Raw genomic sequence first — 22,500 nt, forward strand, 5'->3', positions numbered from 1 at the left:
TCACAGCTTCTCCGCCGTTGAACGTGGGTGCAGGTGATCGGATCGTGTCAGTGGCATTCCTTTAGGCCTGGCTCCGCCTCCCAGCCCGCCCCCTGCACCACTCAAGCTGGTGCTTACTGGTCTCTCCTGTCTCGTATTCGCTGTCTCGTAGCAGCTCAAAGATGTCCACCTCCAGCTTGCCCGTGGTGGAGCGGTTGCTGGCGCGGTTGATGCTGTCTTTGGCCAGCGTGATGGCCAGGCGCTCCCCTCGGCTACACTCCATCGGGTCATCGAGGATGGCAGCTGAGAAAGAGAGAGAGAGAGAGAGAGAGAGAGAGAGAGAGAGAGAGAGTAAGCAGGGAAGAATGTGGAAGAGACAGAGCAGAGGATGAAAGGAAAGTGGGAGAGAGTGGGAAAGACAAAAAGACAGAAAGACAAAGAGAGAGACAATGAGAGAGCAGAAAAAAACTCCAGTCTTTAGCAAGCAGGACCTTACCGGAGACTCAAGCGGCCTTCGCCATGTTGCAGTCAATGGGAAAGACTGAGTCTTCGCGGCTCGTCCTGTGCAGCGTCTACACGCTGCTTGACCCGCAGTGTGCAGGCGTAACGGCTGACCTGCGGGAGCGGAGCAGGACCTGTGTGCATGCTGCAGGCCTCCAGTGGGTACTGCCACACTGCTTTTTTAAGAGGTTGTGATTCAAGGCTTCTAACAGCAGGTCATTTCTTGTTTCTAATCCAATTCTGATTTGGCCTTTGACAACATGACATTGGCCTACACGACCCTGTGAGGATGATGGCCGTGGCGATCTATTAGCTGCTACTCTAAAGGCTTTCAGTTTCTTTTCACACCAGTTAAACATAAATCTTGGGGCCATTGGCTGTGTTTTGTGTCACTGTGTGTTTGCTGGGATTTGTTGAGTGGGTGCTCATTTTGGTGGCGTTCTGATATTCCGTTCCACTCCAGGACAAGGACCGGGCCCTAGAGGCGGAGCCAAGCCATCTGACAGCCTGGGGGCAGAGCCAAGCCTGCTGGCCAGAGGCTGTATCTTTATCATTTAAGACAAAAGAATAAATGTAAAACAAAACAGGGCGCACGTGGCTGTTGGACGGCATTGGACACCTTATTAAACCAGCAGGGGCTCTGCTGAACCGTACAGTGCAAACTTTGTTGGAGGATTCACCATAGAATATGGAGCTTCGTTATTATGATATAGGCCTATCTTGCAGGCACACAAGACAGCCGTTATTAGAGTTGGGCCGGGGGTTAACCTCGGGGATTAAACCAATCATGAATGGTTGGTTTACCTTCTACACGTGAGAAAACAGTCCCAAGCCACGCCTCAGCCACTTTACCTTCTACACGTGAGAACAGTCGCAATCCACATCTCAGCCAGTTGCCTTCTACACATGAGAAAACAGTTGCGATCGACGCCTCAGCCACTTCCCTTTCACACGTGAGGCGGATCATCAACTTTCTGTGGTGCTCGAACAGCTGGCACATGCATATGTGGAGCTGGGTTGGGCCAGTGAAGTGCACCGATGATCCAGACAGCAGTGGTGGGCCCAGAGCTTCTGGCTTGTGGCTAAACCGTGATTACATGCTGCTGAGGTTTTCCAGTACTGCTCATCTGCTTGCCTCAAAAAACCCAACGAGGTCTAGACAGAGGAACCACTTGTGTGCTGCACAACACACTCATCCTGAGTAGATTACTGAAGACGACTGAAGAAGACTGAAGAAGCATATAATCTAAATTGTGAAACAGTACTCCACAAGTACTCCACAGCCTAAATGAATCAGCCTTCTAGGAAACCTCTGGGCAAACCGTTGCAACCAAACGGCACTGAAACAGTTACTGACAAATAAGCCGAGTCCCGTTAACGACGGCCATAAGTATCCTGAGGTTTATTTAAAGGTAATAAATTCCGATTTGCTGTAATGCTATATGTCAGGCTGAGTGTATTTAATCTTTGCAGAGCAATTAGCGTGGCTAGCCACATCTACCGTTGTTTAATCTGCTTTTGGGAGAAACTAATTCAGTTATAATATACAAGAGTTAAATTAGGGCTAATACACTTAGCAGGGGAAAACATACATTTTGGTCTCACCCATGAACCTAATTCACAGAGGAATAATTAAAACAATATTTTATGATGGCGTCATATCTACAGCGGAGCCCCATTCATTATTGACCCCACCATGTAATACGTTTCCTACTGTAGCTCCAGGGCCCATGTATTAATACCCCAGGGCTGACAAATTTGCATTCAAATGAACAGCACTGGCGGGCGGGGGCGTGTAGCGTGGGGTGTGGGGTGTGGGTGGCATCTAGGCCTCCACCATATGGCGTGGCCGTCTGTGTTATCCTGGTCCATCGGCTCACCTCCCCAGAGCTCTTTCCAAGGCCCAGGGCGAACTGCTTTCTGCTTCTCCCACACAGGAAGAGAAAAAAGCAGGAGGCGGGCATTTTCCCAACCGCACACACACACCGAAACCGTCGGACGGCCCCCACCCCCTCCACGACCGAGACGGAGCCGGGCCCGCATCAAAGCAAAGAGAATCACTGAAGCGTCGGTGGTGTGCCCTGGCGCGGCGGTGGTACTTTTCTTTTGTTCATGTTTTTAAGGTGTCGCAGCTGACGCGGAGGCGGGGGGGTGGGCGCCGAAGACGAGCGGCTCCTCTCGGAGGGTCGCTGGCACGGGACACCTGATCGGACCGGCTCGCCGGCCAAGGCAGGTGGTGTCTCCTTATACTCACACACACACACACACACACACACACACACACATGTTCACCCAGCTCTTTAAGTTTAATTGATGTCAAACTCCCTTTAACAGTATCGCCTGAATGTGACAGCTGAACGGCAGGTTTATAGCCGTGGCTCGGTGAAGCCTGCAGGCGTGAGGCAGGTGCTGCTCCTTCCACACTATCATCACTTCTATGCGCGTGACAAAAATACACCCACCACAGCACAGAACAGACTTTATCAATTATTAAGCGAAGCGGATGCAAAACCGTGTAAGGGCGCTAATGAAATTTTAAGAGAAGCATTGTGGAATGCAATTTTAGAATTATAGTGCATTATATTATACATCATTACTTGCAACTGGGAAAAGGTCTGGTGCTTCTGCTTGTCTAAGCACCATCTCACACCTAATCATGCTGAGTTCTGACGACAGAGCCAACGGACGATTGGTCCACGTGTAACTGCTGTAACTGCTCAGTAATATATGTTTTCCTGTTTAAGTCGTTAGACGTAAACGAACCGTGGGCCGCAGCAAAGGACCTTTGGACCGGGCTGGTGGTCACGTGACGTCCGCGGGCAGCATAATGGAGATGACATGGACGAAGCTGATGACGCATTTCATTCATCAGCCGTTAGACGACATAAAAAATCTCTGGGTGCACGGGTCTCGACCACACACAATTACTGAGACACCGGCGGACGTTATTGAGACATCACTGGTCATTACTGAGGCATCGGTGGACATAACCAAGAAATTGATGGACATTACTGAGACATGCTAACCACAGTTTATATAACTGCACTCACTAAAAAAAATGTTTAGTATAGATATATAAAGCAATTGTATAATCTGCAAAATTGAGATCATGCAAGAATGTCAGTTTTTAGCCAACATTCATCACACTACAAAGAACAGACGAGGGTCCGATTTAGGGCGTAGGGAAGATGGAGGGGCAAATCTGTAGCCCCTCCCTGACCCCCAACCTCTGAGGCCCCACACGGAGCCTGGCGAACCGAACTCACCGCGCCTGTGGGAAAGATCGCCAGAAGTGTCCAGAAGTGTTTCTGAAGCTGTGGATCAGATGTGAATGGACTGGCCATTCGTAAATCCGCATTCCAGCCAGTACCCTCAGCCTCGGGGAGAGCCAGCAGGATATTTTTAATGCTGATTAAAAGTTATTTTACTAGCTGACTAAAACACAAAATGAAACAAAAGTGGTTTCAAGGTTACCAATAACATCTAATGCCGTGTGTCCTAACACACCTGCTGTTTCCTCACCATTGCTGTGGCTGGGAGAGACCTCTAATTCATAGCCACGTAAATAACGCCTACACCAACACAGCCAGATGCCGTGATCTGGAAACAGCGTAGAAAACTTGACCGAGAAGTTCCCTGAACCCTAATGGCTACTTGGCCCATTTTAAAGTGCAGATTCCTTATCTTTACTTAAGAAGAATAATCAGGCCAGTAAACGAATGGCCCAATTACAGCTTTTAATTAGACCTCCATTAAGGACAGAGGAATACAAGTCTTGTCCAGTTCCCACGATAACATTAATTAGGCGAGCGCACGGACGAGCCGTTAACTTTGAAGCGGAGAGGACTGAGCAGTGAAGCAGGTGGGACACCTTTGTGTTTGTGACCCGAGTTCCTTAGACCCAACGGACTAAACTTGCCGCGCCCTTTCTGTGACTGGGAAGAGTCACGTTGGACCGGGCAGCGGCGCAATTCTGCAGCGAACAGGAGCACCGTAGACCGAACCGCTCACATCAAGGGCCAAGAAACACACGGAGAGGACATACAGTGGACAAGCAGCACTCTGGGCCTCAGATCAAAGAGGGTGGTATGAATGAGGGAATGAGATTCTATTTCTAGCTTTACAATCAACACACACACAGCTTGTACATCCAGTCACATGCACACTGGAAAGCTCAGGCAGGGAGGGGAGATGGGATACCACCCAGGGAAAGATACCAGCCGAAAACTGTGGGAGGAAGACAGAGACCCCAGAGGTAACCCAAGCAGACATGGAAACTCCACCCAGAGAAGGGCACGAACCCAAGAATCCCAAACCCTAGTGCCGAGAGGCAGACATGCTAACCACCAAGCCAATGTGTTGAGGTATTGGATCAAAGAGTCAAAGAAATAGGATCAAAGAGTCGATGTATCGGATCAAAGAGTCAAAGCTATTGGATCAAAGAGTCTATGTATCAGATCAAAGAGTCAAAGCTATTGGATCAAAGATATGGGATCAAAGAGTTGAGGTACAGGATCAAAGAATCCAGGTATGGGATCTTTCATGCAAAAAAAAAAAATCTTTCTGATCTATCATTAAACATAAATACAGTATGACACACATAATATATAGTTTTAAACATAAGTAGTGATGTGACAGATGCCTTTAGTATTTGGCATAATTAAAAATATTTTAAGGCCAATGAAGCGTGTTTAACCGTGTTTAACCCCTGACATGGGGGTTGCAGTGTGTGAATTCCTGCGTGCTGCCATAACTGCGGCACGTGGGGCCGAGCACCAGTGAAAAAAGATTTTGTTGTTTCAAGAAATACGTAATGACAGTGAAAAATGGAGTTTCTCTTCAATTGATCATGACACAATGATGTATGTGTTTGTGCTGCGCATGCATATACCTGTGTGTGTGTGTGTGTGTGTGTGTGTGAGAGAGAGAGAGAGAGAGAGAGAGAGAGAGAGAGAGAGAGCGAGAGAGAGAGGGGGGGGGGGAGGGGGCATGCTCAGGGAAGCCATTAGATGCTGGAGAATAATAATGCCATTAACGGTGGCTATTGCTCATGGGGCCTGCCACCAGAGAGCAGTGTGAGATGCGCTCGCTGGGGATAATTGTTTACATCTCCAGCTCCCTGCTTTAATTCCCGCTTTGCCAACTTTATCACCTGGCGCCCGTACACCAGGAGGAGGAGGGGAGAACGCCACAGCAGGCTCTAGACCTGCCCGCTAGCTACACACCAACTGGACCAGTTCAACACACCAGTCAGCACCTTCGCTGATATCTATGAGGCATGCGGTTAAGAGGACACACACACACAGAGTGCTTGGAAATCATGCCGTCAGCAGTAAACCGAGCTTTTCTTTTGGACTCTTACCCGAGTTTGCCTCTTGTAGTGAAAGCATTCAGACCGTGTCAGAAGACAGCCACATTTAGAGATCAGTGTCTATGGAAATCAGTCTCTCTCTCTCTCTTTTCCTCTGCTTTCTCTCTCTTTCCTCACCTTATCTCTAGTAAACAGTGAGCTAAGCATACCAGTGCTTACAGCAGCACGGAGTACACGAAGCCTTCGACTCTATCAAAGCCAAGCGTCGATCGTCTTCCTGCCTTTTCTTCATGTGGAGAGCATGATGGAGAATCGCAGTGGACCAAATTCAATTGGTTTCGCCGCCATCCGAGTTGTGCTTGCTGTAATGGCCTCCCCAGAGCCCAGTCGCGACCTGGGGATTTGATATTCCTTCTGCCACCTCACACGAAAACAAACCCATGCTGCACCATTACGAGGACGACAGCACTGTTTAGTGCAATATTCTTCCCCGTCCCACACACACACACACGCACGCACGCACACACACGGCCCACTTGTTCAGGCTGATGAGTCCAAATCAGAGTGGAGTGGTGGAGAAACAGCGCATCACTGCATTTCCAGGGGGGCGCAAACCGTAAATTCCAGCTTACTCAAAGATGGAGGAGGGCAGAGAGAGGAGCCACGAACAAACAAGACACGGCACGTTAGGCTGGACATAAAACAACACCAGGAGCCCAGAACCAGCGCGCAATACTGCAAACACCACTGGGGTAATACCGCAAACTGTAGCGCGTGGTGGCCCGAGTGCCGAAGGGCGTGGAGCAGGATGCACAGACTCTCTCGACGGAGTGAAACATTTAATGACACAAAAACATATAGACGATGGTGGCACTCACAAATAACATTAACGATGTACACAGACACACTTAACACTAACGACTTTAACATTTTACACAAGCTAGACAAATATGATTACGGGTATTACATTCAGACACTAACAAGCAAACAATGAACCCACGCACTCACGGGGGTTTAAATAGACAGACACACACTAACACTTAACCCCGTACAGGTGCGCGCCTTCACGGGGGTGTGGCCTCAGACATGAGTGAACCCCCCTGCACGCGGCAGGCCGTACCACGTGACTCGTGGGGGGGAGCATCCCATGACACAAACACTACAGGGGTAATACTGCAAACACTACAGGGGTAGCACTGCATACACCACAGGGGTGATACTGCATGCACTACAGGAGTGATACTGTACGCACTACAGGGGTGATACTGCATGCACTACAGGGGTGATACTGCAAACACTACAGGGGTAATACTGCCTATACTACAAGGGTAATACAGCATATACTACAGGGGTGATACTGGGTGATACACTACAGGAATATATTGCCCATATGTTATATAACATATTTTTTATACTGAACATATGAGATATATTACTGATCACAGGTTGTTTGTTTTTGTTGTTGCTGACAGACCTAAAATGGCTATGAAAAAGAAATGATACATCCATCCATTACATGAATGATACATCCATCCCTATACACCCCTGTTTTTTCTCCTCAGTTTGGACAGAACACTCTCAAACCATTTCACTGCGAGTTATACTGTGTATGACTATGTATGTGACAAATAAACAACTTGAACTTGAAGCACACATACTGATACATACTGATACACACACATACTGATACATACTGATACACACATATACTGATATATACTGATACACAAACATACTGACACATACTGATACACACACATACTGATACACACACATACTGATACATACTGATACACACACATACTGATACATACTGATACACACGCATACTGATACACACACATACTGATACACACACATACTGATACACACACATACTGATACACACATATACTGATACCTACTGATACATACTGATACACACACATACTGATACATACTGATACACACATATACTGATACATACTGATACACACATATACTGATACATACTGATACACATATACTGATATATACTGATACACACACATACTGACACATACTGATACACAAACATACTGACACATACTGATACACACACATACTGATACACACACATACTGATACATACTGATACACACATATACTGATACATACTGATACACACATATACTGATACATACTGATACACACACATACTGATACATACTGATACACACATATACTGATACACACACATACTGATACATACTGATACACACACATACTGATACATACTGATACACACATATACTGATACACACACATACTGATACATACTGATACACACACATACTGACACATACTGATACACACACATACTGATACACACACGTGAGACTTCTGTGTCTAACGCAGAGAAGTGTGTTTAGTGTCGTGCTGTAACGGACCAGGCAAAAATCAGACGCCTGCGGATAAACAATATGGTTTTATTGCAGCAACACGTAGTGGAACAGGTCACAAAACTAAAGGACGAGGAATGGAGTAGCTCGAATGTAGAGAAAACAGTCCAAATCAAAAAACCAGAAAGATTATCCAAAATTCGGGCAGAAGAATCCAATAGGGGCAGGCAAATATCAGAAACGAGATATACAAAGTCAGGGTTTGGTACATAGAAAGATAACCCAAAGTAACGCTCGGTACGCATAGAAAAACTAGAGGCAATACTTTGTCTGAAAGCTCGAGACCGGTTTAAATACCAAGCACACAAGGTGAGTTCAATATGCCGGTGGCCAGTGACAAAGATCTGATCGGACGTCTCTGACTGGCTGAGTCGTTGGCCGAATGCCGAACAGGTTGCTGGGTGTTGTAGTGCAATGGGTGGTATGATGCGTGCAAAACACTGTGAAGTGTCTTGCATAAACAGTAAGGCTAAGGACCTGGAGTCTTTTGTATCAGGTTTCACTAACAATAGGTTATTTTTAATTTTAGAGTTTTAGCGATCATAAAAAAAACTAAGAACGTTAGTGACACGGTCACCATGGCAGCCGGAAAGCTCCATCCCTTCCCAGGCTCTTGGCCTTGCGCAGGGAGAGCTTTCTCATGAACACGTAATGGTCGCGTCTCACACTGAGCTCACAACGAGGGCGCGTCTCGTGTCTCGGATCAGGCTGAGACAGATGTTCACGCTAATGGCGCTTCTGTGGTGGGAGATTTTGAATTGATCCAGTGACTGGACGCGGTGGTTTGGGAGCTGGTGCCCGTATCGATCCACGGACTTGGCAGAGCGATTAAAGGGGCAACCGGAACCTTCTGGGCTGCGCGGAGCTGGCGGAGGCCAGGTGTGTTGTAACGAGACAGGTATCTTGCTCGCGTCCTGCCCATGTTAGCGGCCAAGCCACACTGGCCATGACGGCTACGCGCTAACGTCTTTCACGAGAGTGTGGTTGGCGGCTCAGATCTGGCGTTTCAGGCATGAATAACAAAACGTCGACCCAAAGAAAACATCACATGTCCCCCTCGCCTTCCCCTCGTTCTCCCCCAGGTGGGGGTAAAGAACAGCCTGCGTGCATGCCCAGTCTCAGGGCAGCTCAGTAATAAGTATAATCAGTAATAAGGTGGGGCAGGTAAGGGGTGAGCGGAACTACCCTTACCCCACCCTCTACCACCACCCTTACTCCACCCTACCCCCAGCCAGAGAGGATGGGGCAGGGCTTAAACAGGGCACATACAGGTAGGGCAACAGATTAGCCCTATTCAAACAGAGACTTCACGGGCTCCCAATGCTGCATCCGGCCACCTGCGGACAACCATTCGTCTTGACATGGAAGAAAACAGCGTTCCGGCTCCCTTTTTCTCCCTTTTTTTGTTTTTAATAAATGAAAGTGGTTTACTCAAGCAGGTACTGGGCAGATGAGGGATGTTTTTAAAGCACCCTGTCAACTTTCCTAAGACTCACCTCTCTGTGTCCACAGCGGCTCTGACGCCTGCGCTTTAAGGTGACTGACAGCGGGAGGATCTGTGAGATTTTTTGCAGTCAACTCCGCCACAAAATAAAGCACTGCTGAAAAGGCACCAGCATTCTCTGTATAAAAGAGTATGATAAGAGGTGCGTCTCTTACCCGTTCCCGTACCTCTGAGGAAACCTCCGGGGTCTGCTCAACCTTCAATCATTGTTGGAATGAAGGCCTCAACTCTTCTCACGTTGTGCATATGGTGTTCGGAATTACACCACAACTCTCTAAAAATGGGAGTGTACGTTAAATGCTACAGTGACCGGAATTTTATGAAGTTGAGTACTCTTGTGCTCATTCCAAAATGTATTTTTACTTCAAAGGGTGACAGCAGTTAAAGATCAGACCAGGGTAGTTATTGGGCCATGCTGCAACTGCCGTGGTGAAAAGAATGATAAAAAAAAACCAATTGTTTTTACAAAAAACATTGACCTGAGTACATATAGGAGATCCCAACAAGCAGTCTGTTTAAACCCTCAAGGATAACAGAGGAGCGGAGCAGATCTCAAAGATCCGAGATGTTCTTCTACTCGTTACATACGAATTTATGGAAAGTGTCTGATAAAGTACGAGGAATGCCAGCGCACAGGCTCACTCCTTCGCTAGTCTAACTGACGGTGAGACTGCCAACATGTACCCACCAATGTTTCTAACAGGTTTCCAGGAAAGGAAGTGTTACTGTTATTGGTTAAACCAGGGGTCTGGCACCTAGCTAGGAGACAGGAAAGAGGTAGAATAAAAACAACTCAGTCTACAAATCTCTTTAACCCTCTTAAGTTTAAGGGCTGAATGTTTCTCAGTTCAGAAGAAAGTGACAAAAATATTTGGATGCAGAAAAATATTTCTATTCCAAAAGGGAAGCTTCATCATAAAAAGCAAAACAAACACCTCCTGAACCTTTATCTGAGCATAGTGGGACTCTGTCCTGAACTCCAGAGTGAGTTTAGTCTCATTTTCACACAAGTGTGGCCAAACTGGTATCTTGAGGGGTTTAACACACAGTCACATGTTAAATGAAAGCTGATAGCTCTGTCAGAACAAGCACAGCTCTACCTGATCCGCAACTGATCATGACGACAGGTGTCAAATCACGTCAAGATCAGACCAACTAAAACAATAATACTGCACAAAAGGACATGTTTTACTATGAAAAATTTACTGATTTGTCAGTCTATATATTATATTGTCTTTGTCAAAAAAGTTTATGCTTTTGGCCCATATATTTAATTAAAAAAATCTATGTCTAAAATGGTCTTCCTACAGTTCCTTTATACTTCTAGCATTTCATAACAGGTGATTAAACAAAGTGTGTGTGTCACTGGGCCCAACTCTACACAATGTTGTCTCTTTGCCATAACTCAAAGCCAAGCATCCAAAGTTCTGTGGTGGTATTTGACCGATTAGCCACGTCGTGGTGTGGTGGTTGGGCAGCGCCCATGAATCATGACCCACGAAGCTAGCCTACAGCACGCATGGAGGGAGGGCTTTCCGATGGGAATGCTATGGGAGTGCTACGATGGAGCTACGATTCAACAGAAGCCACATGGAAGCATGCTGCTGCATTGAACAGGCTTTTGGTGTCTTAAAAAATAGCTTTGCATGCCTCACAATGGGGTCAGTAGCGCTGTCACTTGCGCAGGGCTCCACGATTTGGCAGTCGCCCGGGATGAGCCCCCTGTCCCCTCCACACGAGCTCCATGGCTGGCCAACTTCGGTACGGTGCAAAGGCCCCGTACGGAAGACATTACAGGCAATGCATTCTGTTTAGCAATCACTAAGCCTGTGATTGGCTTGTTTTTCTTCCATTCCTGTGTGTGTGTGGGGGGGGGGGTGTCAAAGGGGTAAGTAAAATCCTTGACATAAGATGCGATGTTTGAGAAAAGTCTGCAACAGTTTGCCTTTTGAGTCAGTAATAATGATATCCTCGACACAGGTCAACTTTATCTCCTATAAACAAACCAGGCTGAACAAGCCAGACGAGTGCAGTGATTACGGCTCCCTCTATCTGAGCGTTGTACCTAGAGGGCTTAATTAGGCAAAACAGCATTCAGTTAAAACATACCATGAGGTCCACAAAACATTACGGTGTAACGTCTACAGGCCTATGTGTGGAATGGTAAAATATCTAAGCTTACATGTGCTTCAGTTATGACAAATCTTGCCTTGAACCTCAGTAAAACCACGTCTTTAGCAGGTTTAAGATAAACCTCAGTTAATCCTCAAATCCAGTGGCATCTAGTGGCAGATCTGTGATACTTAAATGACACAGCACTTGGGTGTAGATGAAACTGCACAGCAATGGAGCTTTTGGAGCCCATGTGACTCACTCGAGTTTAAGCTTGGATCAAACCCTAAACCACAGCTAAGACAATGGGAGAGTGATTGCCCCATCGTGTTGCCCTTGAAAAAAACACTGCTGGAGACCAATCCCAGATCTACTGTTTACTGTAAAACATTTATCCAGTTGCAAACATTGGACAAGGCCGAACAGCTGTGACTGTGGCCGTTGTTATGTCAACCATTACTGAGGAAAATCCCGGTGAAATACATTCGCTGGAAGGTCTGTCAGCCCTTACTGCATAAAACGGACCCTGACAGCCAAGCGTCTGTTTGAAGGCAAGGCAGAACAAGTTGAGCTTCAGGGTCAGACCTCGTCTCTGCAGCTCAACGCTGGAGGCGTGCTCCGTTTCCCCGGCTACTGGGGGCTGCACATGTACATGTACGGGCCTGCAGTCAGTCCTGCCCTCCAAAGCGCAGGACGTTGCGGGCACCGGGGCGGTAGAGACGGCAGGATGAGATGCAGGCTGGTACACTTCCTTTCCCATTTTCTACCAGGCCCTGAAGGTCTGATATCATTTTCAGTGTTAAACCAGGTGTGGTTTTTAGCTGGGGCTGGGCAAATCTACCCTCCCCAACCGACTATACTAATTTATAGCATTATGGGATATGAGGTGACTCGTGTGAAGCTGGGAGGGACTGAGTGAGACATAAGTGCAGAAATAGCTTCTTTATTCTCCATGATACCAAGAAAAAGGGAAAGAGAAAAATGCAGTGGTGAGTTGGGTAAAAGAAAACAGGAATGTAATCAGGTGGCAGAAGAGGCCGGATGTGCCGAGACACAGGGAAGCAGCAGGAGGTAACGCGCAGCACTGGAGGAGAGCACCTGTGGGCTTCACACACAGAGCAGGAACAAACAAGGAACAGCTGAACGGGATCGGTAATCGGGAGATTGTGAAGGGTACAAGTGCTGTGTGTGTGTGTGTGGCAGTGGGCGTGTTCCTGAGGTGGGGTGTCTGACCGACAAAACCTTCTTTAAAGAGCACCACCAACATCCTTGTAGCCCCGCCCCTTCTTTACGCTTGTGCCACTGGTTGTGATGGACTCATGGGCTGGACAGTTATGGGAAGATGTCACGCTGGCGTTTCCGCTAGCAGATAAAAAATGATCAGGCAGCAGCGCAGTGCCTGACAGGGTCAGCAGTGACGGATCGGTCCAGGCACACCCATCACTACTGCTATTCATCTGGACACGTACGAGCCAGCGTCCAAGAGCTTTTATTTCCTGTGGAACCTTTGGCAAATGTAGATAACAAACTTCATAAAATGTCATCACTGGTTAATACACAAAATTTACTTGTAGTTTAGGGATTGATGTATGTATGACACGGTCGATGTTATCTAGCAACTCAGACAAGCTACAGTAGTGTCCTTGGTTCTGTAGACCAGTTTCTATAGACACTTTTTGGCACCTTTGACACAGTAAAGTGAAAGAACCACAAGAAAATGACTTACCAAACTAATCTCCTCGAATGTGTTCACTTAGATAATAAAGGATTCAGAAATTCTCACTTCTGAGGTAAATAAAAGGTGAGGAAGCAGCAAAAACTTAAACGTGTACACAGTCTCTCAAGGCAAGTGTCCGCAGCCAGATGGCTATGTTAGGATTTCGCATTAAAGTGAAAGAATTGTTACTTTCTACTAAGACCAAGGAAATGTAAGATCCTTAGATCCTTAGACAAGCGAGACGGTAGCCCTTACCTGCCTGTATGGGCGAGATCAGTTCACTTCTTGGTCTCGCTGACATCACGGAACATGACTTTAACCAAAAGCAACAAAGAAGCTTCTCTTCAGAAATTTACTTACAAAGAGACCATTCTCCTGTCATGGTCATAAACGCTCGACAGAATACACATTCAGCTACTATATTATATTCAATTTTTGTTATGTTGTTTTGTAGCTTCGTTGGTGTTGCTTTTTAATTTGCACTGTCAGTCACACTATTCTTTAACAGACAAGATGTGGAATTGAAGGAATAGTTCAATCAAAACAGCTAACAGCTAATAAAGTGGTCCTACAGCAGCAGCCTCAGGGTGCCAGCATGCGGTGTGCCTGCTTCAAGGTGCACGAGCTACGTGTGGCCTTTGATGCTCTCTCAGGCCCTGCTAGGCACCAGGGCTTAGGCTCGTAACTACTGAGCCTACTTGGTCGTAACTACTGAGTGTGCTTGGACCCCTGACACTTCATGCCCCCCGTGACTGCCGTGTCGGCCAGAGAGGCCATTCTAGGTTGGGAGGCTGGTTTATTCATTGGACATACTTTTATCTCCATGGCCATAGAGATGTTTCTCCACTAAGGCCGGCACGGACTGCAGAATGCTTGGCTGTTACCATGGACGCACAACCAAAGCCGACCTTTCCCAATTAGAGAACATCATGACCAGGCCTTCACATATACTCCCAGGACAAAACTCCTTAATTCCATCTTTTTCAACCTGCATATTCATGGAAATAAGAACATGTTCCAGTAAGCCCCAACCAATTAGCTGACCTGACCAGAAGAAAGAGATTTATCCAGGCCCTGCTACAGTCCTATAGTGGATAACAACACCAGCTCCAATCATACAGCCCAGCGCACTGTGTTAGACTCCCCAGGCAACGTGCAGGCTGGTTATATAATGCCTGAAGGTTTGACAGCAGTGAAAGAACTCCATTGGCTCTGTAATGCATGAGAGCAGTGAAGGTCAGTGCCTCCCTCTACTTTCGCAACGCTCTCTTGTGGAGGACTCTTGGGAACTAGGTCTTCACACGTGTGCAGTGTGTGTGGGCTCTCGTGCCGACAATGAAACAACACCAGCCACCGAGGGAGTGCTGTTGTCCAATTAAATCTTTGGAGTCAGATGCTTCCTGTACTCCCCTGCAGTAGCTAGCAATGGTAGGTCAGCTGTGAGTGACCTGGAGCAGGGCTTCCACGCACTGGAGAGGTCTGGTCCAAAACGGGTGTCATTAACCCTGCTGAGAGCACACAGGGGCCAGCACTTCTGCTCACTCTGCTGCCCTTCCTCGTCCCATCACCATCATCCTCCAGTGGCAGGCGGGCAGTCCTCCAGACCGCACCACACTGCCACCGTCGTGCCGGCGCACGAGGCGGGCCAGCTCATTTAGGGCCCGGCGGAGGGGCCGGAGCAGGCTCGGGCAGGCCGGGCCAGGCATGGCGTGAGTCACGGGCACGCTAGTCCCGGTGATGACTCACAAGCTCCAGCTTCCCCGTGTCCACTACCCGCACTGCTCCCAATAGCTTCATTAGCATCTGCAGGAGACTCTCTACAGCTGATAGGCGGTAAGGCTGACAAACAGCACCTCCTTTCCAACTCACCGAAGCAAAGGCACGTTTTTACAGGAGAGCTTCCCCGGGACCCTCTAACCTTTACAATACAATTTTCCACTGATAAAAAACATTAATCTCCCCAGTTGTCAAAGCCTCATTAAATAAACTTGTAAATGGTGCAGTAACAGAAGAAGTGCCATGTTTTCTGGAGGATAATCTCACTAATGGGACAAGGTTCCTCACGGAGCTTGAACAAACCTGGAATTAAAGGAGAGATCCCAAGTCTCCAAGAAAAAGACAATCAGATAGCTAAGGAAGATATTAAACAGTAGAGAGACAGAGAGATTCATCATATATATTATCCACATCTCACTTGAATTTTCTCCAGGAAGAAACTGCCATGTATTGTGGTTTGCTGCGTATTGGGGTTTGCTGTGCATTGTGGATTTAAAAGACTGCTTTAAAACAAGATGACAGTGATCTGAGCCCCAGAGCGTGACCTAGCAAAAGCATTTTCTATTACTGCAACTTTTAGCCAGTCCAGGAAAGTCCACTTAATCCTGCTGGACACAATAAAAACAGGCAGCTTCTCTTCAAAGCCGGCGACGCTGAAGGAGACAGGCTGTCTTCTCTTCGTGTAATAGATAGTGTCAGGGGCAGCAACTTTGCTGCAGAGAGTCCCTGCCTGGCCTTTGAGCTAAAATAGTCGATATTTCATGAGCAACGGCCCTTACACTTGTATTTGCGAGGGAGCCCACTGATGTGCAGTTCAGCTGGCGTGTTACAGGACTGAGACCGCAGGACAGATCCCGAGGTCCTGTGCACCTAGTTATGCCAACACACATAATCGCTGAGTGACACCCCATTTCCAGCGTGTCATCCAGATGGGTGTGTTGAGGGGCGGAGCGGGGGCAGTAGAAATATCAGTGCCGGAAAGGCCAATATGAACCTTCCAGCGATCACCAGCAAATTGGCATTTACTGTTCAACAGTGCCTGTCCAGTTTAGGTCTAATATGTTCATCGGGATATTTACCAGGGGAACCATTCTTTGCCACTCTTTTCCCGGAATTTTATTTCATTTTTTAGAATATCCTACTCGGCAGCCTGCAAAGCTGAGGACGAGAGGGGGCCGGACCCATTCCCAGCCCCGACACTGTTACTAGTAACGAAGCTTTGTGGAGGTTATGAAGCCCTAAAGGAGGCAACGGAACCAGGACCAGGAGCCCTGTGGTGACTTCACCTAGCACATGCCTTCAACGGCTACCCCACACTCTAAGGTGCCATTCCACAGTGTGCGGGTCACGCTTTGCTGGGAGTTACCATCGTGAAAAGATGAAGCCAAACTTATCGAGATGAAATACGGAAGATTTCCAACCAAATCGTGGTGTTTTTCATTAAACAAAGATGCCATCTATCTGACATTGCGAACTCGTATTTCAGCTCCTGATATAACAGAGTTACCAACGGCTTGTTCCACGCCTAGCTCAGGTATTCAAGATCTTCTGTGTACAATGATTAGAGGCAGTGGGTATAGGAACCAATGCAGGAAAATGTACTTACAGTGCTGGGGGCACGAATCAAACAGGTCAAGGCAGTGGACTAGACAGATAAGCGCCCAAACAGGTCCTGAAGTAATGTTATCACTTTCTGTCCACTGGTGACTTTGCTTGGATGGAGTCATTACATAACAGCCATGCTGTCATGGTATTGAATTAAATCAGTTTCTTTGCAAATGTTGAGGCTAGATCAATCAAAAGTTCTTTTCCACTAGCCCACATACACAGTTAATCTTATTATGCAGCCTTAACATCGTTGTTTTATGCACTTGCCAGTTTCATGGACTTGCTGGCCAATGAGTCTTTCCTTTATCTGGACGTCTGAGAATCTGTCAGCTCATCTGCCCATATCTCCCTGCTTCTCCCTGCCTTTATCCACCTACCTCCTCACCCTTTCTCCCCTGGCTTCCTTCCTTCCCTCCCTCTATCTCGGATAATTACGCCAGGCCAGTCTGAGGGCACCCGCTGGACACAGTCAGCCTGAATGACAGGCAATGACGCCCGCTGAGAGATTGCCTTTCCCGAAAGTGACCCAATGGCTGCATCATTGCTTTGCCAGGAGAAGACGTCTCTCTCTCTCTCTCTCTCTCTCTCTCTCTCTCTCTCTCTCTCTCTCTCTCTCTCTCTCTCTCTCTCTCTCCCCCTCTGTACCTTTCTGTCTCTCATTTGCTACCAGACTGTGGCCTGATTAGCAAAAAAAATCAAATGCATAATCAGTTGACCAGACTTAGGGCTGTTTGACAATGTCAGAATCAGTCTTGCCAAGTGGTCTGTGATGTGATGAAGAGTTGAAAAGTAAGACCACAGGCTGAGCAACATCTCCTGCAATCAGAGAGGAAGCCAGGCCATAAATTCTTAACAGCTAACAATGCAAAAGTTGAATCTCACAGTCCTACTGGAAAAAAGCATTAAATCTCTGTGCTAACACTGCGGATATCTTGTATTATGATTAATAGATGTATGTGGCTGTATAGCATAGCTACCATAGTGTTGACACTCAGGCATGAAAAAATAGTACCATGTACATATTATTTTACACACACTGTGCAAGAAGACAATAAATGAATAAAAAATGGCAAAAGCTGCTCTCAGCTTTTATTTTCAAAGTGGCTTGTGCCAAGCAGACTGAAGTCAGGGTCAATTGGAATTCCCATAAGCCAAATCCGAGACCAGCGGCTCTTATCTGGGCAGTAAATATGATGAACGGGCGGCAAAGAAATGAGGTTTGCAACACTCGATTAACGCCAGCAGCAGCACAGTTTTAATTAGTCTGATGTGGCAAAATCCAGATTATTACCTGAAAATGACCTGAAGCAAGTTAAAGTAATATTTGAGTACATAAAGGTTCTGGAGGACCAGAAGAGGCTTCATGTGTAGATCTCAGTGCTGTTAATTCAACCACAAGAAATTTCTAGGCAGTATGAGCACAGCTTTACGCTGTCTGATCTCCAGCACTTGACAGCAGTTATCTCTCATGCGTTAGGAGGCGAGGCCATATTGCACTGCTACCTACGTTCACTAGCCAGCCCTGCAGGGTACCAGATCACTGGATCTGAAGCGCGAGGGTAAAAGAAGGCAAGGTCTGTTTCTGAACAAAATTACGGAGATTAAGGAGCTGTCCTATGAGAAACGCTAGAGGTGAAACTCCCTAATGGTCTAACACCATGGACACTCTGAGGTCTTCACCCAAAAAATAGCATATTGATTCATTAACATTACATTAGCCTATGAATGGTACAATCATTTTTGCTTTATAATATTAATTCAGCAACAAATTATAACCGAAAAGCAAAAACAAAGTTCCAACAACAGTAGACAATGTTTAAATTATCTTAGTCAAGGTTATATAATGATATGTGCAAGGTTATATAATTGTCCCATATTTGGCATAACACATGCAGGCATGACGTATTTGGGACAATTGGGACACGCAAATGGCATTAACTGCCTGGTGGTCTTAGGTCTCAGAGTCCACAGTTTCCACAGAAGCCCGGCCTGTAAGGACTGTGGAAACACAGCTTGACCAGGGCATTTAAGGGCACTGCCACTCTGGGGCTCAAAGCCCTGTGTGAACAGAGCTGAGAGTCACATTCGTGAAGTGCCAGAGCCTCACGGCACAATACCAGCACCTCCAAAAGAGTTCCGCTGTTCATTGCCCCCACACGTTAAGAACCGGCTGTCTCACAGCCTTGCAGGGCCGTTATTTCTCCTCGCTGATGAAGACATATCAAAAATAGTGCCCTTAACCTAAGCGTAGCATTATTTGTAACCACAAGTGTGTGCGGTTCGGGCCAGCCGAGCTCCGCTCTGCATCACAAGCATAGCGGCGAAAGTGGAGGGGAAATCACTCATGCGGCGGACGGAGAAGAAGCACATAGGGTCACGCTGCACACTCCCCCTCCATAGAGGAATCCTATTCAAGGCAATATGGCGAGAGGAATAGCTTCATCTGTCATGCCCGTGTAGTAAACGCTGATAAATGGATGGAGCTGGAAGGAGTCAAACGGGGTCTCGGAGGCCATTCTTTCACTCCTCTGACCGCTTCATAGTCTTCAATCAACCTTTCCTCTGGCTTACTGTCCATGGAAGGCTAAGACACACTAACACACTTTATAAACAGAAAAAAATAAACTATTTGACTTACTTGCAGAGAGCTGAAGACCTTGGTGGAAGCAAAATGGTTTATCCATATTCATGAGCAAACTTTCATGTGTTTTGGAATATATTTACAACAGTAAAACCAACACAGAACTAAAACTATGTGCTGTTTTGTTTTGAAAAGGCATTTTAGAAGCGAAAACAAGCAAACCCATGGCAAAAAAACTCCATAAAATAAAACAAGTTTACATCACATGGGAAAATAAAATCATTGCCATCAATGTAGTCCAGCTTTAAAATATATATGAGAGTGAATGGTAGACAGGATGAGGGGCTAGGTGATTTCTGTGGAGAACTCAGTATTATTGAGTGGTCCGTAGTGGAAGTAGATAACACCACATGAAGCCTTCACTGATAAACATGAAAAAGGAGGAATCCTAAGTCTGGACTGGGCGTCTGGCTGGTCGTGACTGTATAACAATCGTATGAACTTCTCCTGGTTAGAGGTCCAAACTGCACGGAGAACAGACTGCAGACAAACAAAACCACATGCCCGCATGAGAAAACCAAAAGGTAGGCAGGTAAAATACCGTTAATTTCGAGATAATGAACTACAAAGACAGATAAGCTGTCGAGTGAGCAGGGACAGGGTGGAGTCCCGTGCCAGGGACACATTACAATTCTTTCTGCAGATTTCTGTGTTGGTATGACTTCATTGCTTTGGGTTCTGTTGGTTCCTGTTGGGTTCTGTGTCATCATTCTATAGTTTAATGCTCCTTTGACAGTGCTATTTGAGATATTTGTTGATGTTTTAATATATATGTTTTAATAATTTAGCTGATTAACAGAGAACACTGACAGACTAATTAATATTTGTATACTTGTGGGGCAGTTATCTCCATTAGAACACTGTGTGTGGGGACTTTTATCAGCACCTCAGAGGTTGGAGCTCGCTGCTAGGTTACGGTTAGATCTTTACCGGGATATCTGGGACAGATACTATGATCACTTCTTTGATCTTTGTTTCTTATACACAAACCCCTTTTATTAGACATTAGCCATGTTTTAAAAGAATAATCCTACAGAATAACTGTATTTATAAATATTTCTTGCACAGGGAGAGTGAGACTGCCTTCGTGCAACTTGTAAGATGTATGTTTGTATTTTATTCAAAATAAGAAATGACCAACATGTGCTTATGGCAATATATATGTTTCGTGAACCTTCTATGTCTCTGTTTGCTTTATAATCTGAATACTACCTATATTTTATTCTGATAATTTAAAGTGTTAATTTAACATGACTCTCTTGAAGCCTTGCTAAATGTATAAACAGCTATTCGATACAGGTTTAGTCTCTCTGTAGTTGTTCACATATATGTTGGGCTAAATCAAATCATGTTGGGCTACATCCTTTTGCCTCAGGAGAGCCTCAGATATGGAACTGAGGTTACTAGAACTGCAATTTTTCTTCCAGAACTCAACATCAGTGCTGGCATTAAACTGCATGAAAACACCAGACAAAAGTCTTCAGCGCAGATCAGACCTCTCACAGGGTACAACAGGGTCCAACACCCTGAGTTCACAACAACAACAACATGCTCTTCATTCACTCACTTCTCACAACTAATACACTTCATTGAGTTGATTTTTAGTATTTAAAAATGCATTATTTACAAATGAATAATTTTTTTTCTAGCAGTTTGGCAAAAACATGAAATATCCACGTAAAGCTCTCAAACTGTTGTAAGACTGGTTAGTGTATATCATTGAAATGGTGAATGACGTGCCTGTTTCAGTGCCGTCCCCTCTGGATGGCTAACCACCGATGCTGCCTTAATTGGCACCGTCCGCTGTATGTTCCTCTCACTGCTGCTGGTGTTTTAACTGTGCAGAAGGGCTTAATGCCAAATGAGCTTCGTGGAGCAGTAAACACCAGGACACTCTCCTGAGTGCGCGTGCAGCAGCTGATCTCAGAGTGCGCCAAGACTTCAGCAAATGTACCCTTTCAACCTCTATGTTACGCGTGATTATGTAGTGACATAAAATAGTGAGCATTCAGAACAAAAACTAGATGCCATCCATAGACATCATTAAAAATAATGATGATAAAATATCGTAATATAAAAAAGAATAATTTATAGAACAAGATATGATGAAGAGGGGGTGTGAAATAACACCACACCAAATATCTGCCTGTATGTATAATGACCTGCTGACATAACTCCCATCTGCTCAGTTAAATTACTAGAATTACCATGACAGTAGGTGCAGTGGTAGATAATATGCTGCAAATATCCTGGCAGAGTAATCTTGTTCACACAGTGATTCAGCACTCTGGAGTGAGAGTCCGGGAACCCGGGGATGAAAGACTCCTTTCCCTGACCAACAGAGTACAAATTTATTATCTGCTTGTTTAGCCAAACTTTTTCTCATCAGTTATATAGACTGACGTTTCTCCCATACGCTTATCAGAATGTTCTGTGCTCATATTGTTTCCTCATTTAGTTCTCTACAAAACTGTTCCCCAGGTTAAAACATGCAGGTTTGATATTTACCTTTTACATAGCAAAACATTAACGTTTTTTACTCAATCATACAAAAGTTGCTGATAATGCCAGAATGCTGGGAGAAGTGACGAAATGTCCCATTTGGAGCGCACGTCTTTCTTATCTGTCCTAATTCCCTTCCGCAGTAATGATGTTGCATAACAAGAAAACGAGATTTCAGGGCCTGATGAGGATACCAAAATATATTTTGAAGGATGCACAAAGGAAGCCGTCATTGCATAAAGTAAATGAGATGCCTTATCGTCACTTAGAGATCATCTTCCATCTCACAAAATGAGACATCTGTGTTACGGCACTGCAGATGTCCCCAGCGGGGTCCTCGTCTTCAAAGCGGAGGAGCCCTAAAGAACTACCGTGCCAGATTAAGCAGGCAGAGTCACAGTTCAACCGGAAGAGATTAACAAGACCACT

At 46.0% G+C, this 22,500-nt stretch overlaps 1 protein-coding gene across 1 annotated transcript in view; it reads right to left on the reverse strand.

The window, feature by feature from the left end:
• The window catches only part of grik4 (glutamate receptor, ionotropic, kainate 4), a 213,327-nt gene that overhangs the window by 91,185 nt on the left and 99,642 nt on the right, over positions 1-22,500 (reverse strand). Inside the window, exon 3 of the mRNA XM_035534393.1 lies at positions 118-282. Coding sequence (XP_035390286.1) covers positions 118-282 — 165 coding nt within the window. The remainder of the gene's footprint in view (positions 1-117; positions 283-22,500) is intronic.

This window comes from Electrophorus electricus, chromosome 15 (genome assembly GCF_013358815.1).
Source record: "Electrophorus electricus isolate fEleEle1 chromosome 15, fEleEle1.pri, whole genome shotgun sequence".
In the NCBI taxonomy this organism is placed as follows: domain Eukaryota; kingdom Metazoa; phylum Chordata; class Actinopteri; order Gymnotiformes; family Gymnotidae; genus Electrophorus; species Electrophorus electricus.